The sequence below is a fragment of the Panthera tigris genome, chromosome A3, assembly GCF_018350195.1.
Source record: "Panthera tigris isolate Pti1 chromosome A3, P.tigris_Pti1_mat1.1, whole genome shotgun sequence".
Taxonomy (NCBI): domain Eukaryota; kingdom Metazoa; phylum Chordata; class Mammalia; order Carnivora; family Felidae; genus Panthera; species Panthera tigris.
In genome coordinates, this window is record NC_056662.1 from 31,896,429 (window position 1) to 31,914,338 (window position 17,910).

Sequence of the window (17,910 nt, forward strand, 5' to 3'; positions counted from 1 at the left end):
GGGTCCTAGTGTCTGTGTGCAGATAACCCACCACAGGTGATTGTGCTGTGCAGCAACCAGGATTGAGAACGACTTTGACGTCATCATTGCATTATAAACCCACTGTCCTTCACATCAGAATCATTATATATTCCCTACATTTGATTGTTACATCAGCCATCATTATAATTCCTAAGCTGACATTTCATTTATGTTGCCATGTTCCTTTGGACCAACTGGGCCTACTTTAAAAAAAAAAACAAAAACAACTCTGTCCTGAGCCCTTGCTAGAAACCTGACAGCAGAGACACAGCACCTAGTTTTAGGGGAAACAGTTGATGATAAAAATAAAAACAGGATACCTAGCCAGATTATGCATGTAAAAGGTCCATGTGTGGACCTGAATTGTTACAGCTTTCTTTTCTGTCTTTTATATCATTGTGTATATAGCGAATTAGTGTATTATAGGTAGAAGCCTGGTTAACTTCCACAGTGGCTAGTTATCTATACAAATAAATCTTACAGTTTATACATTTTGCTTACGGTGTGTAAAAGTTCCATTTTTCTCTCTTACTCCTTTTTATCCCCCTCTTACTCCTTTTTTATTTAAGAAATAGATATTAGCAGATAATGGTTTCAGAATACATTTAATGGTACTGAAAAAAATTTAATACTAAGAAATGGCATCGGCAACTTTTCATAGTTTTTAGACCTGGAATAATGCCTTTTAAACCAAGGGCTCAATTTAAAAATAGAAGCTGTAATGTTGGTGGAAATTAAATGTTGTAAACAGAGGAGGGTATTTGGATGTAAGTCTTCTAGCCCTGCTAAACCAGTTTTTAAAAATTAGGCTAATACTAACAGTCATCATTTACTTTATATTTTTAATCCTCTTTTCCTCTGACCATTTAGTAAGCCATCATCATCCTCTCAGACTAATAAGGGATTACAAATAACAAAAATAGTGAGGGGCGCCTGGGTGGCTCAGGTGGTTAAGCATCCAACTCTTGATTTCAGCTCAGGTCATGATCTCAATGGTGGTGGGATTGAGCCCCCACATCAGGCTCCATGCTGAGAGCCTGCTTAGGATTCTCTCTTTCTCTTTCTCTCTCTCTCTCTCTCTCTCTCTCTCTCTCTCTCTCTGCCCTTCCCTTGCTCACACTCTCAGAATAAACATTTTTAAAAATGATAGCTACTGTTTATAAGCTAGATATCATAGGGCCCCTTGGGTTGGGCACTGCACATGTCCAGAGCACACTATCAACATAGCAGTGTGAACATTGTCTCCTGTGGTTATGCAGTGCACAGCACGCACAGTGGCCTTGCATTGGGCACTTACTATGTGCCAGGTACCAGATTTAAGTGCCTTATATACAAAAATCTCATTTATTCCTCTGGGATATACGTGATTAAACAAGGAAGCTGAGGCTCAGAGAGATCTGAGAGCAGCATAGCCAGTACATGGTAGAGCCAAAATTTAAACAGGTTTTCTTGGGGCACCTGGGTGGCTCAGTCAGTTAAGTATCCGACTCTTGATCTCAGCTCAGTTCATGATCTCAGGGTCATGAGTTCAGGCCCCATGTTGGGGCCTAGGCGTAAAGCTTGCTTTAAGAAAAAGAATAATAACAAAAACCCAGGTCTGCTTGACTCTGGAAGTCCACACTTTTAACTCTTATGTTATTTAATCACTTTTCTGACCTGCCGTAGCTTGTTTACTCAGGTGAGCATTATTGAGCCACTTTATTACCTGATGTATAAAGAAGCATTGAAGCCTTTGAAATTAAAATTGGTACTCATGTGTTTTCTGTTTGAACGTGAAAACGAAGCATAAAATGAAGTTGTATAATATTCACATGACCACAGTCATCAGAGGCAGGCTGCCTAGATTTGATTGAATCCTCACCTCCCACCTTCATAGCTACTGTGAGTTAGTGTATGCAGGGCTTGGTTTCTACGTGATTAAGTGGGGATGTAATAATGCCTTCCTACCTCACTACTGTGGTAGTGAAGATTGTATAGTAAAACTGTTAGAAGAATACCTGGCAGGGGTGCCTGGGTGGCTCAGTCGATTAAGCGTCCGACCTTGAATTTTGTTCAGGTCATGATCTCATGGTTCATGAGATCAAGCCCTGCATCAGGTTCTGTGCTGACAGTGCAGAGCCTGCTTGGGATTCTCTCTCTCTCCTCTCTCTGCCTCTCCTCTGCTCGTGCTTTCTCTCTGTCTCCCTCCCTCCCTCCCTCCCTCTCTCTCTCTCTCTCTCTCTCTCTCAAAAATAAATAAATAAACTTAAGCAAAAAGAATTTCTGGCATATAGCTGATATTTGTAAGCAGTTACTATTTGTTTTTCTTTTACTTTGGTTGATTCTCTTAAACCTTTTGTTTCCTTAGGCAGTATGCAATGTTGCTCCACGTGGTGTGTATGTTTGTGGTAATACCACAACCACCTCTGGTTTGACTGTAACTCTTTCAAAAGATAGTTGCTCTGGAGATTTTGCTTTGGAAGCTGGTGCCCTTGTACTCGGTGATCAAGGTAAGAGACCAAACTCTCCACTGTTTACAACATTTAATTTTTCACTAATATTACAGCTTCTATTTTTAAATTGAGCCAAGGGTTTTAAAGGTATTATTCCAGATCTAAATAATTAGTAATTCTGGGGCTTTTGGGTTTTTTTTCTTTTTTAAGTCTTTTCCAGTTTATTTCTTTACATTCTGTTCAAGAGGCATTTGGACAGCACTGTATTGACCAGTGAGTTGAGAATGAGTGCCAGAAAAAAATAACCGGAAATGCATTTTACCCTGCGGAATTGAAACTGGTACTTAATGTCATTCATTGTCAGAATCTTGTGATAGACACAATTATATATCAAGTCAGTCAAGTCAAATAGGTATAGATAACTCCTTGCACTTCCCATTTCATATCAACCATCACAATTGTTTAAAAGACTGTTTTAAAGCTTTATGTCAAGCTCCCTGTGGGGTGGAATATGGTTATCTGTTGACTGCCACATTTATCTTGTCTAATACATAGGTGCATAGTAAGTACTTGCTGAATGCATTACTATTACTTAGTTCAGAATACTTCGAGATGCCTTGGAACTGAAAATAAGGTAAATGTTGTTATCCTTTACTCTCAGAGGACTTACAATAAGAATTTAGACTATTACATTATAATTAGAATTTTGCTGTATTTTAACCCATCTCATTGGATGTTTGTCAGGATTTGATGGAGAGTTTATAAGAAATCCAGTTGGAGGGCTTAGCAAGAAGGGATCTCTGATTAAGCATTGCTACCTTTCTCTTTGTGATGCTGTAACTCTATTGGAAACATGTTCCTATGTATGTGTCAGGCAGTGCCCAGATTCCAGTCCAGTCAAGGCCATTCATTCCTTTGTTTGCTGGAGACCTCCACATTTCTGAATCCAGATCCTATCAGCAGCCCCCACCCACCCCCTTCCTTAATACTTTACCTGCTTGGTTTCCAGGATACTCTACTCTTCTGGTTTTCTTCATTAACTCTTCCTTCTCAGTCTTGGTCTTTATCTCCCTAACCTTAACTGGTTGGCACCTCCAGGTGCTTAGGTTTTGTACCTATTTTCTTCTTAGTCTATGTTACCTTCTCAATGATCTTATCTAGTCTCATGGCTTTGCCTACCTATATGCCGAAAATTTCCAAATTTATATCTCTTCTTCCTTGAACTCCAGGCACATTTTTTTTTTTTTGAGAGAGAGAGAGAGAGAGAGAGGGAGGGAGAGAGAGAGAGCATGAGCAAGCGCAAGCAGGGGAGGGGTAGAGGGAGAGAGAAAATCTTAAGCAGTCTCCATGCCCTAACTTGGGGCTCAATCTCACAAAATCAAGAGTTCGATGCTTAACTGAGCCAAAATCAAGACTTGGATGCTTAACTGACTGAGCCATCAGGGCACCCCCAGGCACATATTTCTTTTTTTATTTTTTTAATATATGAAATTTATTGTCAAATTGGTTTCCATAAAACACCCAGTGCTCATATCAAAAGATGCCCTCTTCAAAACCCATCACCCACCCTCCCCACCCTCCCACCCTCCCACCCCCCATCAGCCCTCAGTTTGTTCTCAGTTTTTAAGAGTCTCTTATGCTTTGGCTCTCTCCCACTCTAACCTTTTTTTTTTTTTTTTTCCTTCCCCTACCCCATGGGTTCCTGTTAAGTTTCTCAGGATCCACATAAGAGTGAAAACATATGGTATCTGTCTTTCTCTGTATGGCTTATTTCACTTAGTATAACACTGCCCAGTTCCATCCACGTTGCTACAAAAGGCCATATTTCATTCTTTCTCATTGCCACGTAGTACTCCATTGTGTATATAAACCACAGTTGATGGACATTTAGGTTCTTTCCATAATTTGGCTATTGTTGAGAGTGCTGCTATAAACATTGGGGTACAAGTGCCCCTTATGCATCAGTACTCCTGTATCCCTTGGGTAAATTCCTAGCAGTGCTACTGCTGGGTCATAGGGTTCTTAATGCCTGTTTTTACAGTATCTCTATAACTTCCTCAGACTTAACACATCCGAAATCAAAACTCCGATATTCTCCTTCAGACCTATTTTTATAGTCTTTCCCATCTCAGTCAATGATAATTCCATCCTTCTATTTGCTAAAATCAGAAAATGTACAGTCATATTTGGTTTTTACATATACCCCACATCCAGTCTATTAACAAATATTGTGGGCTCTACCTTCCATATATATATATATATATACAGTATCGAGACTTCTCCATTGCTGCTACCCTGATCCAAGACACCATCATCTCTTACATGGATTATTACTGTGATCTCCTAGTTGGAATGCTTGTGACCACCCTTGCCCTTTCCATTGTTCTTAACAAGGCAGAACAATCCTGTTAAAACTCAGATAAAGTTATTCTCCTGCTCAAAACCCTCCAGTGGCTTCCTATCTCACTCGGAGTGAAAGCTCAAGGCTTGACAGTAGTCCAGGGCCATTCACATTCTGGCCTTTTAATCACCTCTTTTGCCTCATTATCTACTACTTCCTTCTTATTCTCCAGTTACACCACCAGCACATTTTACATTCCTGCATTAGGCTTTTTTACTTGTTATTCCCTTTGCCTGTGCTTCCCTTACTCCAGATAAGTCCACAAGGCTTGTTCCCTTTCCTCCTTGAAGTTTTTGCTCAAATGTCCTTTCCTTACCCGAGAAAACTGATCTTATATAATTATGCCTATCTCATGTAGTTGTTGAAATATACTATCTTTTGAATATGCATATCTCTTATTTCACCTGTTTGAACATAAGTCTTTAAGCTTTCTGAGGGTCATTTGTATCTTCATTTTTGTAGCACTCACAACACATGCCTTGCCTATGAAAAATGTTGAATGAGAAAATATTACATAAAAGTTAGTTACGACAAGTGTTTTATTTGCTGTAAAACAAGCACAAATTCTCTACTGTATGACATTTTATAATTTTGACTGCTGGAAACAATTACAAATAATTTCCTTATTGTGGAACGGTTTGCATCCTGTAAGATTTGGAACTTAACCAAAGAAAGCTTTTTGTCTGTATTATTTTACTGTGACTGTAGGTATTTGTGGGATAGATGAATTTGATAAGATGGGGAATCAACATCAAGCCTTGTTAGAAGCTATGGAACAACAGAGTATTAGTCTTGCTAAGGCTGGCATGGTTTGTAGCCTCCCTGCAAGAACTTCCATCGTCGCTGCTGCAAATCCAGTTGGAGGACACTACAATAAAGCCAAAACAGTTTCTGAGAATTTAAAGTAAGTCTCTTTGGATATTTATACCTTTAATGTATTGAATCCTTATAAATCAATAAGAAAAAGATAACTGAGGACATAATAGTTCACAGAAATGATAATTTCTAGTAAATGTACAAAAACATGTTGAGCACAACAAATTAAAGCAATGAAGTACCATTGATAGCTACCAGATTGGCAAACATTTTATATATTAATAATCATTATTGGCAAAGGGTTGGGAAAATAAGTTCTCACATATTCAGGTTAGCGTATTGAAGGACAACTGGCATGTTTATTATCACTGTTTGAAATATACATTCCATTTGTTTTAGCCAGTTCTACTTTTAGGAATCATACTCACAGAAATAGTCATGTAAGTGCACAGAGACGCATTTACAGGTTGGGTATTATGCCATTGTATATCACAGACAAAAAGCGGAAACAGCTTAAAATGCGCATTGGTAGGAAAGTGGTTAAACTATGGAAGGCCGAACAGTGGAGAATAGCAGGTATAAAAATGGAAGTAGCTCTGTGTGTGCTGATAGGGAAACATGTCTGTGCTTACTGTTAAGTGAAAAGAGCACATTACATATTTACAAATGGGGTATGACCCCACTTTTTCCCCAAAACAGAGTTTGTATTGGTATGTGTGTATGCTTTGTCTTCTAGTTTGTTCTGTACAGGTTGGACAAAAGGCATAGGGAGGGGAAAATAGGTTGAAGTGATTGTGGAAGTGAGAAAAAGACAAAAGAATGCCTCATGTGAAAAATTGGAAGCTTAAATTCTAGAGGGAAAAAACCCAAACTTCCTAGTATTTGATAATTTGTACCTTTAATACAGAAATGGTACATGGCAAAATATACAGTAGTACTTGGAGATGCTATACCACCACCACCAAAAAAGTCAATCTAGGGACCCCTGGGTGGCTCAGTCGGTTAAGTGGCCAGCTCTTGATCTCAGTTCAGGTCTTGATCTCAGGTCATGAGTTCAAGCCCTATGCTGGGTATGAAGCCTACTTTAAAAAAAAAAAAAAAAAAAAAAGTCAATCTATTAGTTTTTCTTATTAAAATGACAAAGTGCTATATTAGAAAGATCCTATTGAACAAGGACTTGGTTTTTAGATTCTGGTTTTTAGTGGTACCCAAACCTGTTTTGGGGTGTTGACCAAATTCTTTAGCTACTCTGAATTTCAGTTTTATTGTCTCAAATAGAAGGATAATCTGATTGGTGGGATCAGGGACGATGACTAAGTAGAACACAGCATTTTTATTATAATGATTCTAATGACTCTAAGAAAAAGTGGGTTTTTTAATCTAAATAATCATAGATGCTTTGAGAGACTCAATGTCTTGGTGAAAGAAAACATACAAAAGATTAAAACGACCCAACTAGATAACCCCTGGTGTATCATATAGCATTTGTTTTAAAATTCAAAGGCATTGTGAAACTTACCATTAGGTAGTAATATAGAACACAGACATGGTGTGAGAAGGGGCCTTATCATTAACCTACCAAAGGTAGGTACATGTATGACTGGTGTGTGGCCTGGTGTCTCTCCAGAGTTGGTGGGTGTATCGAATACAAAAGCTATTGTTTGTTTCTTTAACATAAACTTTATTTTTTTAAAGTTCTACATGGAACTTCAATAGTAAATAAGTAAATGGTTTTCTACTTGTTTTGATTCCAATCATTGTTTCTTCCTTCTTCCCTGCCTCTTAGAATGGGGAGTGCCCTGCTGTCCAGATTTGATTTGGTCTTTATCCTGTTAGACACCCCAAATGAGGACCATGATCACTTACTCTCTGAACATGTGATTGCAATAAGAGCTGGAAAGCAGAGAACTGTTAGCGGAGCCACTGTAGCTCGCATGAATAGTCAAGATTCAAATACTTCCGTACTTGAAGTGGTGTCTGATAAACCATTATCAGAAAGATTAAAGGTATGAATGTTTCCGCTCCTTAGTCATTCATTTCGGTTCTGTTTGGATGTCAGAGTTCAGTATGTTGCTTATTGTAGAGTAGTAATATATAAGCTTTCATGCCAAAACCTTTTATATTACAGTAGTAGGGTTTATATAAACTGCATTAGAAATAATCTGTCACCTAGACTCAGAGCTGGAACTACAGTGTTGGGCTTCTTTGGAAAGTCTTTTAGAACTTTATATGTATCTAAACAGGTTATTTTAACAGAAAGATTTTATTTGCTATCCTTGTAATCTTTTTTTATCATGCTTCAGGTGGTTCCTGGAGAAAAAATAGATCTAATTCCCCACCAGCTGTTGAGAAAGTACATTGGTTATGCTCGGCAGTATGTCTATCCAAGGCTGTCCACAGAAGCTGCTCAGATTCTTCAAGATTTTTACCTTGAGCTCCGGAAACAGAGCCAGCGGTTAAATAGCTCACCAATCACTACTAGGCAGCTGGAATCTCTGATTCGTCTAACAGAGGTTTGTTTCAAATTCATGCTTTTTTGACTTAAAAATGGGGGCAAGAGGTGGTATGATTTCTGTCAATTTCCTGCATAATTAACTTGATTTTTCTTCCAGCTGAGAGGCAATTAGAAATGGATGTATAAAAATGTTTAAAAATGTTTGGCCATATCTGTAACAGAGCCAATCAAGCCACTTCTTTCTAGGCACAGAACCAGTTACTAACCATGCAACTTCCCCCCCCTCCCCCTTTTAATGACATTGAAGACTCCTGGAGTGTGAGAAGTAGTTAGGTTAATTAAGGATTCTGAGATTCTAAGTTGAATATATGGGAGCATGGAATATGTCAGTATTTGATTTGATACATGACAGGTCCATAAGGATAGTACCTGTTTTTCTAATAGCAGTAACATTTATTCACACGTTTGGAATGCTAAGAGAACTCTCGCAGTTAAAATAGCTGGAGTTTGGGCTTTTTGCTTTAAAATCAGATTATTTCTTCTATGTTGTTTTAACAAATTGGTTAGGCATGATTTCCTGAAAGTAAAAGGCAAGGAAAAACCAAGGGTATTTCATAATCAAATTTTCTGAAATGAACACTCAGAAAGATATATGTTAGATAAAAATAGGTTTTAATCCTACTTTATTTAGTTCATTTATTTAGTTTATTAAGTTTATTTGTTTATGTTGTTGGGGGGGAGGAGCAGAGAGAGAGAGGGAGAGAGAATCCCAAGCAGCCCCTATGCTGTCAGCATGGAACCCAGTGTGGGGCTCGAATCCACAAACTGTGAGATCATGACCTGAGCCAAAATCAAGAGTTGGACATTTAACTGACTGAGCCACCCAGGTGCCCCTAATCCATATTTTAAATGAGCGATTGGGGTGCCAGAGTGGCTCAGTCAGTTAAATGTCTGACTTTGGTTCAGTCATGATCTTTTGTTCGTGGGTTCGAGCCCCACGTCAGGCTCTGTGCTGACAGCTCAGAGCCTGGAGCCGCTTCAGGTTCTCTGTCTTCCTCTCTCTCTGCTCCTCCACTGCTCGCATACTGTCTCTCTCTCTCTTTCTCAAAAATAAACAAACATTAAAAATTTTTAAAATAAAATGAGTGATTGTTTTCATACTCAAGTTTTCAGATAATTTTATTCTGACTTTGATATTATAGTCCTCCTCCTGCAATCAGTTTTTGTGTAAAATGAATAAATAAAACAATCTTAGACCTACTTTACCTGCTCAAACGATGTCAAATATACTTACTATTGTTATTTAAAAATGGTTTTTTTATTTCAAAGGCACGAGCAAGGTTGGAATTAAGAGAAGAAGCAACCAAAGAAGATGCTGAGGATATAGTTGAAGTTATGAAGTATAGGTAAGATTAAATTTTAAATGCTGTTTTAAATGAAATATCAGTCATCGTTTCATCTCAAATTAAATATTTAATTATGCCAAGCAAAATTATTTTTACTTAGCCCATTGGATCCTTTTAACAAACTATATTTTCTTGGTTTAAAATATTTGTATAAAGAAACAATCTTTATATTAAAATGTTTTGAATGGGTATACATTCACATAGTTATAAAATCAATTCAAAAATACATATTTTGAGAATACTCAAAAGGAACAGCCTCATAATGGGTAAAATCATCATTAACACTTAAATGACTACCAACCCTTTCAACCAATTCCTAACATTCCCTTTTGTATAAATATCCTGTTGGTTTAATAGTCTACTGTGCTTGGACCGTCAGTTTCCTCTTTTACACGATTCAGTACTAGGGTTTGAGGGGTCTTGTAGATGAAAATTTTACCAAGCTGGCTTCATTCCCTCTCTAGTTGACTTCATTGTGTTGGAGACCCTCAGTTGCCATTTGTCAGCAACCAGACAGTCTAGGAATTACTAGACTGTCTCATTCAGTGTGCTGCCAGGGATTCAGTGTACTAGCATGTGAAATAAAGGAGTGGCCATAAATACCAGTTGTCTGCCTGACTTATGGTGGACCTAGCTTCCTGGCAGACCAGACCAATAAGAATCCTAGAGATTGCCTACAGGGCACCTGACTGGCTCAGTTGGTAGAGCACGTGACTCTTGACCTCAGGGTCTTGAGTTCAAGCCCCATGTGAGGTGTAAGGCTTACTTGGAAAAAAAAAAAAAGATACCTAGAGATTGCCCCAACAGAGATTCTTTTTTCACTAGAAAACAAAGCCACTGAACCTAACCGAAATTCCAAAAAATTTGGATTCTAACTTTGTTCCCAATTAAAAACAAGGACCACTAGTAGGGACTCCTTGTTTAATGATAAAAAGTTGCCTCTTAGTTTAGAATTTTTCTTAACAGACTGCTTTTTTTTTTTTTAAGTTTGTTATGAGAGAGAGAGGATGCGCATGTGCGTGAGTGGGAGAGGGGCAGAGAGAGAGAGGGAGAGAAAATCCCAAGAAGGCTCCATGCTGTCAGCACAGAGCCTGACATGGGGCTTGATCCTGCAAACCATGAGATCATGACCTGAGCTGAAACCAAGAGTCGGCCAGTTAACCAACTGAGCCACCCAGGCTCCCCTGAGCATCCTGCTCTTAAATTCTCCACCTGTGGCAGTGGGGCTATCATTGCTACTCCTGGTTTCCTTTTCCATTTAATGATCTCTCACCCTTTAGACCTACTGGTGCCTGGCTCTACTGAATAATATCATGGATAGACTTGGGCTATCCAGCAAATCAGGGATCAAACTACCTTATTACTCTCTCTTACCTGTAACATTCTCTTTTTAGGCTTTACCCTAACTTAGTTTCCTTAGGCCTCAGACCCCAGACATTGCCTCAAGCAGCCACCTAGTATTTCCCCACAATAAGTCCACTGGTCTGATTCATTCTCATATCTGAGAATTACACATTATAAATTACACATTAAACCTTTTCAATAAAAATGCCATATTGATTCTGCATGTCTGAATCTTCATGTCGGACAGTGTTTACATGTACTTTTTCCATCCAAGAGGAACTCTTCCATATTTTTTTGTGTAACTTTGTATTTTTTTCTACTACTTCTCAAAGTTGCCTTGCTGGTAATTCTGAATTAGTTTTAGGCTGTCAATTTACTCCTGAACTCCTGAAAAAAGAGATCTCATTGTTAAATATAAGCAGTATCTACATGAAATTACTGGTTTGTTTCCTTGAACTGAATGTGCTTTATTGGCTTTTACACAAATTTTCAGATAAAAAGAATAGGTTGATTCCTAGTGATTGGAATTATTTCCTAGTGATTCCTAGTGACTGCAGTTATTTCGATGGTAGATATCAAGATCCAGTTAAACACAGAGACTAGGTTGTGAATTACCTGTTTTATTATACTTACCATGCTTTCTGTCCTTAGTCTATGCTCTAGGAGAGCAGGGACCCTATCTGTCATCTTTACCAGTGTACTCCCAGGGCCCATACCTAGCACACAGCACACCCTCAGTAAATGTACTGCATTGATAGTAAAGTTGACCATGGGAATCATCTTTCATTCATTAACTCTTCTATTTCAGAGTTTCCCTCTCTTGAGTTGTGAATGTTTGTACTTAATGTGGTCTTGAATCTATAAAACTACATTTTAAGCAGAAGCAGAAGCCAAAATAAAATCTAAACTGTGATACAGTTCATCATAGTTATCAAAGCACATAGCTATAAAAACTAAATGTTTATGGCCAACAGTTCACTTAAGTTTTCTTTAAAAATGTACTAGGAAGCACAGGAGAATAGAGCCACCTTCAAAGATGAAACATCATTGAGTTTTTTCTATTTCAGCAAAGTGGCTCAGATATTTATAAATCTTCACATCTGAAGCCATGTATCTCAGATTTAAATCCCAGATATTCCACTCATTGGCTGTGTAACCTTTGGCAAGTCACTTAACTTACCACACTTTGCTTCTTCATCTGTAAAATGGGAATAAGAATAGTCCCTAGATCAGAGGATTGTTGGACTAAATGGGGTAGCATATGGTGATTAAACATAATTAAGCTAAATATGAATTGTTAATACATAGTAGTTTAAAGCATTTTTGACAAGTACCTTATGAAAAATAAGCTATGGTTTATTATATTTACATAATCATATTACATTTCTTACCATTTATTAGTCTGATTTGGATGATTCATTCCTATTTGTACAGCTTTCTCTTTCACATAAGCTCTTATCAGGAAACAAAACAAAGCTATGTTTTTAGTAACCCTGTAAACTCATTGCTGTAAGCTCCTTAAGGGCAGGAATTACATCCGTTTTATTCACCAGTGCAAGTCTACTGCCTAGCAGGTGACCAGTTTATATATGATTAACCAATTCCTGATTAAATAACACCTTTGCCTCTGGGCTTTGTGTGAGATTATATCTGTCCCATTGTACAGGGAGGGAGTCATCCACAGAGCTGGATTAGAAATGATGGCTAATTTTATCTCTCACTGGTGTTTTCAGACTTCTGGCTAAAATCCACTAGCAAGAGTGCATATGTCTTTCTTTGATGATACTGTGAAAATAAGAGGAAGCAGCAGAGAACTAAAAATAGTAGGTGGATCCTTTAATATCTAACCACCATTACTGCAAGTCAGCAGAACGGTTCTAGTTCATTCCCACAGTATTTTTAAACATCTTTCATCTGCCAGGTGCTGCACTAGGAGCTGGGAACATATCTTTGTCCTCTAAAGCCTAAATTTAGTATGTTTAGAATTTCTTTCTTTCATGAATCAAAAAGAATGTTCCAGGCATTTATATCATAGTCTATCAACTTTGTATTCTTACGCTTTTCTCTTTTCAAATGTAGATGTTTCTTAAAAGTGGCAACTGTGTCCAAAAATATTTTTATCGGCACATAGTTCATACCATAGTGAATTTCATAGTGGCTGTTCAAGCAATACATGTTGAAATCTTTGCTATGTGAGTCTCATGGTTATTTCCACATTTTTCTTCTTATGAACTGGGACAAAAATTTCCATAGCCGTGCTACATTGGGTAACTCTGTTTTCCTCCCTTCTCGTTAAGCATGCTAGGAACTTATTCTGATGAATTTGGAAACCTAGATTTTGAGCGATCCCAGCATGGTTCTGGAATGAGCAACAGGTCAACAGCAAAAAGATTTATTTCTGCTCTCAACAACATTGCTGAAAGAACTTACAATAACTTATTTCAATTTCAACAACTTCGGCAGATTGCCAAAGAGCTTAACATTCAGGTATGATAAGCCAAATAGTTAATCTTGTTTATGAAAATTTCAGGAGGTCTTTATTAAGTGTAGAATTTTTAAATATCAGAATATTTTGATGACTGTGGAAAACAGTATGGAAATTACTCAAAAAATTAAAAGTAGAACTACCCTATCTATGATTCAGCAATCTCACTATGGTACATTTACCCAAAGAATACAAAGGAATTCAAAGGAATACATGCACCCCTGTGTTTATTGCAGCATTATTTACAATAGCCAAAATATGGAAACAGCCCAAGTGCCAATTGTTGGATGAAGGGATAAAGAAGATGTGGTATAGAAAGAGAGAGCACGCATATGTGCTCGCTCGTTCTCTCTCTCTCTCTCTCTCAAAAATGAATAAATAAAAACGTCTAAGAAATTTTTTTAAATGTTTATTTTTGAGAGAAAGAGAGAGAGAGAGAGAGAGACTGAGATGAGTGGGGGAGGGGCAGAGAGGGAGACCCAGGATCTGAAGCAGGCTCCAGGTCAGCACAGAGCCTGACACGGGGCTCGAACTCACTAACCGCAGATCATGACTTGAGCCAGTTGGACGGTTAACTGACTGAGCCATCCAGGCGCCCCGAAGAAACAGACTCTTAGCTATAGTGAACAAACAGATGGTTATCAGAGGGGAGGTGGGTGAGGGAGTGGGTGAAATAAGTGATGGGGATTAAGAGCGCACTTTATCAGGGGCACCTGGCTTGCTCAGTTGGTGGAGTGTGCTCCTCTTAATCTCAGGGTGGTAAACTTGAGCCCCATGTTGGGTGCAGAGATTACTTAAGAATAAAATCTTTGCTGGGGCACCTATGGTGGCTCAGTCAGTTAAGTGTTGGATTCTTGATTTTGGCTTAGGTCATGGTCTCATGGTTTGTGGGTTTGAGCCCCATATTGGGCTCTGCACTGATGATGCAGAGTCTGCTTGAGCTACTCTCCCTCCCTCTCTCTCTGCCCCTCCCCTGCTCATTTTCTCTCTCTCTCTTTCTTTCAAAATAAATAAATAAGCTTAAATGAATAAATAAAAATAAAATCTTTGCAAAAAAAAGTATCACGAGCACTAAGTAATATATGGAATTGTTGAATTGCTATATTGTTCATCTGAAATGAACACTGTATGTTAACTACACTGGAACTAAAATTTTAAAATAAATAAATATAATGGAGATTGAAAAAATAATAAAAGATTTGGATGAAAAGAATGGAATAGGCTTTTTTGAAGTATTTTATTTATTTAAGCTATGAAATTAGCTGCTCAGAGCTTTAAAAAAAAAACAAAAAAAAAAAACCTAGCAGTGTTAGGGTTCCTGGGTGGCTCAGTCAGTTACACATCCCATTCTTGGTCTCAGCTCAGATCTTGATCTCAGGGTCATGAGTTCAAGCCCCATGTTGGACCCTACTCTGGGTGTGAAGCCTACCTAAAAACAAAAAACAAAAACAAAAAAACCCAGTAGGTTTTATCTAAAATGCATACCTACCTCTTTTGTAGCATCTTGATAGTTGAAGGAAATATAAGAGACTCACTTTCCATGTTTTTCTGACAAAATCTCTTGTGGGCAAGTCATCTTACATCTTTGCATCTCTGTTTCCTCGTTTGTTCAACAGACATGATTCCAGGGGCCGACTTCGGCTCAGGTCATGATCTTGGGGTCTGTGAGTTCGAGCCCCACGTCGGGCTCTGTGCTGACAGCTCGGAGCCTGGAGCCTGCTTCGGATTCTGTGTCTCCCTCTCTGCCTGCCTCTCTCTCTCTCTCTCCCTCTCTCTCTCTCTCTCTCTCTCTCTCTCTCTCTCTCTCTCTCAAAAATAAATAAACATTAAAAAAAAATAGACATGATTTCACCTGTTCTGCTACTTGAAAGTTTTAGTGAAAATGAATGTAATAAGACTTTAAACATGTAAGACAGTTTATATGGAAAACTGCCCACTCAATTTCAAAATTGGAGCTACTCTAATTTTTGTTTTGAAGCTAATCTAAAACAAATACACAAAAAATACTCTGGATACTGGAGTTTTTAATTTTGATTAGCTCGGCTAATCAAATAGAATAGAATCTCACAATAGAATTGAAAGCTCATATGTAAGCACTTTTCTCTATGAGGAAGTACAAATAAATTTATTTGCCCAAGAAACTTGAGAAATGCATGTTATGGTTTGAGAGATTCATTTTATAAATCATGTTTTTGCATATTATTTAATGGGCTGTTTTTTGATGTTTTGTTTCAGGTTGCTGATTTTGAAAATTTTATCGGGTCACTAAATGACCAAGGTTACCTCTTGAAAAAAGGCCCAAAGGTCTACCAACTTCAAACTATGTAAAATGACTACCAACCCAGGACGTCTTGAGATTATTAGCAATTTAAAACTATCTCAGTAATAAAGAGTATGTAAAAAAAAAAAAAAAAAAAAAAAAAATATATATATATATATATATATATATATATATTGTTCTCTGGAAAATGATGTCCTAAAATTAATGTAATAGGAAAAAAGATTTAAGAAGTGATAAAGCCATGTGTTTAGTTTTTACAGCTTCTCTGAAAGATGAGAAAAATAAATTGTTTATATTTTTAAATGATGTAATTATATGTATTATATATAGTTGTATTTTTGACCTCTTTTATTCTTACTTTTTTTCTATAAAATGTCCATCTGAGTAAACATTTGCTAAGTTACATCTTAATGTTTAAATAGCTCTGACATACAAAAAATGAATATCTTTCAGAAATAAATTGAAACCAACTTTCAATTCCAAAAAAAGTTTGGAAATATTTTATATTGACACATTTAATTTAACATCTTAGTTACTGAAAAAAATTTTAAACCATATTATGTTTTATTACCAAAGTTAAATATGTACCTGTGGGTTTTGTTTTTTGTTTTTTTTTTTAATGTTTATTTTTGAGAGAAAGAGAGAGAGTACAAGCTGGGGAGGGGCAGAGAGAAAAGGGGACAGAGGATCCCAAGCCAGCTCCACGGTGATAGCAAGTCCAATGTGGGGCTTGAACTCACAAATCATGAGATCATGACCTGAGCCAAAGTTGGACGCTCAACCAATTGAGCCACCCAGGGGCCCCAAATATGTACCTATATTAAGTCAATAGCTGTGTAAGGCTTATTAAAACCAAGCCGCCTCAACTCACTACACAGAGGGTGAGGATGCTGTTCTCCTATTCTGTGTACGTACATAAATACACATACACAGTTTCCCATTTCTTTCCAATTTAGTTCTATGTCCTCTTTCTTGTTTCACTCCCTCCTTTTAGCAGAATCGATCTTCTAGTAGCTTCCTGAGAAAAAGTTCATAAGGCAGATTCTACCCTTACCTCTGGATTGGGCATAGAATTTTAGTTTGTAAAACTAAAATTGGATGTTGCTGTTTAGAAATCCAAGACCACAATCGCTTCCCAGCCTTTTGGCTAAGATCAAGTGTAGAAATCCAAGGCCATTGTGATTTTTATTCATAGCATGTGACCTTTTTTTCTTCTTGAGAGGGTGCTTAGATCTTCCCTTTTCCCAGGTATCCTGAAATTGTATAATGTTTAATAACTATCCTGGTGGTCTCTCATGCCAAAAATATTGGTGTTACCGTTACCTCTTTTTTTCTCTTATCCCTGTATCAGTCCATCAACAAGTTTTCTCAGTATCTTTAATTGGTTCCAGTTCCACTATTCTGGATCAAGCCACCCTCTCTTGTACCGCTTTATAAGGATGACGACTCCACTTTATTCTGTTGCTGCCCCAGCAGGCGGAACGGATTTTTGACACATACCCCTCTGAGGTGGATACACAGACAGTGGGTGATTATACCACTTGTGAATGAGGACACAGAACTTAACCAAAGTAGGTAAGCAATTTGACGTAAGACTATGAAAAATAATAAGAGCATAAAAAGGATTTCTACTAATAAGATGGAGGCATTCTCCTCTTTTTCTCCTATGAAGTTGCTCAAAACCAACAAGGAAACTGAGAAATACAAATATATAGTCCATCTTCTGTGAACTAGGAAACAACTGAAACCCCAAACCCCAACACACTAGGAAAAGCTGCCAAAAGCTGTCAGGATGACCCAGGTAGCCTTACAGGAGGGAAGAGGCGAGACGATGCCTATTGGTGAATATCTTAGAAGAAACCAACAAAGTGTATTTCTTAAAGTATACTTTAAATATCTTTGGGGGTAAAAAGTAAAACCCCATGTTTGTAATAGTGTGAATATGGCATACAGGTTGGCAGCAGCAGCTTCTCTGGATCTTGCTGGAACACAAGAAATAGAACAGGAGAGGTTAAATGAGAAGTCACACTGATAAGCCACCATGAAGGAGGAAAAAAAAAATCTGGCTATGCTCAAATTTCTCCAAAGCAATATTCATCAGTAAAACAATGGAACATTGCCTACAAGATTGTTTTTTTAAGTTTATTTATTTTAATTTTTTTTTAACTTCTTAAGTTTATTTTTGAGAGATGTAGAGAGCACAAGCAAGGGAGGAGCAGAGAGAAAGGAGACACAGAATCTGAAGCAGGCTCCAGGTTCTCAGCTGTCA

The 17,910-nt window shown here is 37.7% G+C and overlaps 1 protein-coding gene across 4 annotated transcripts in view; it reads left to right on the top strand.

The window, feature by feature from the left end:
• Positions 1-15,756, top strand: part of MCM8 (minichromosome maintenance 8 homologous recombination repair factor) — a 44,169-nt gene extending 28,413 nt beyond the window's left edge. For 2 of the 4 annotated variants that reach the window (XM_042980889.1, XM_042980888.1), the window contains exons 13-19: positions 2,369-2,510; positions 5,563-5,758; positions 7,457-7,676; positions 7,974-8,183; positions 9,455-9,531; positions 13,173-13,362; positions 15,596-15,756. In XM_042980889.1, the coding sequence (XP_042836823.1) occupies positions 2,369-2,510; positions 5,563-5,758; positions 7,457-7,676; positions 7,974-8,183; positions 9,455-9,531; positions 13,173-13,362; positions 15,596-15,688 (1,128 nt within the window). In that variant the 3' untranslated portion in view covers positions 15,689-15,756. Of the gene's footprint in view, positions 1-2,368; positions 2,511-5,562; positions 5,759-7,456; positions 7,677-7,973; positions 8,184-9,454; positions 9,532-12,608; positions 12,699-12,954; positions 12,977-13,172; positions 13,363-15,595 lie in introns of those variants that run through there. The other 2 variants (XR_006215570.1, XR_006215571.1) reach the window with 2 other exon arrangements.
• Positions 15,757-17,910: the final 2,154 nt, after the last annotated feature.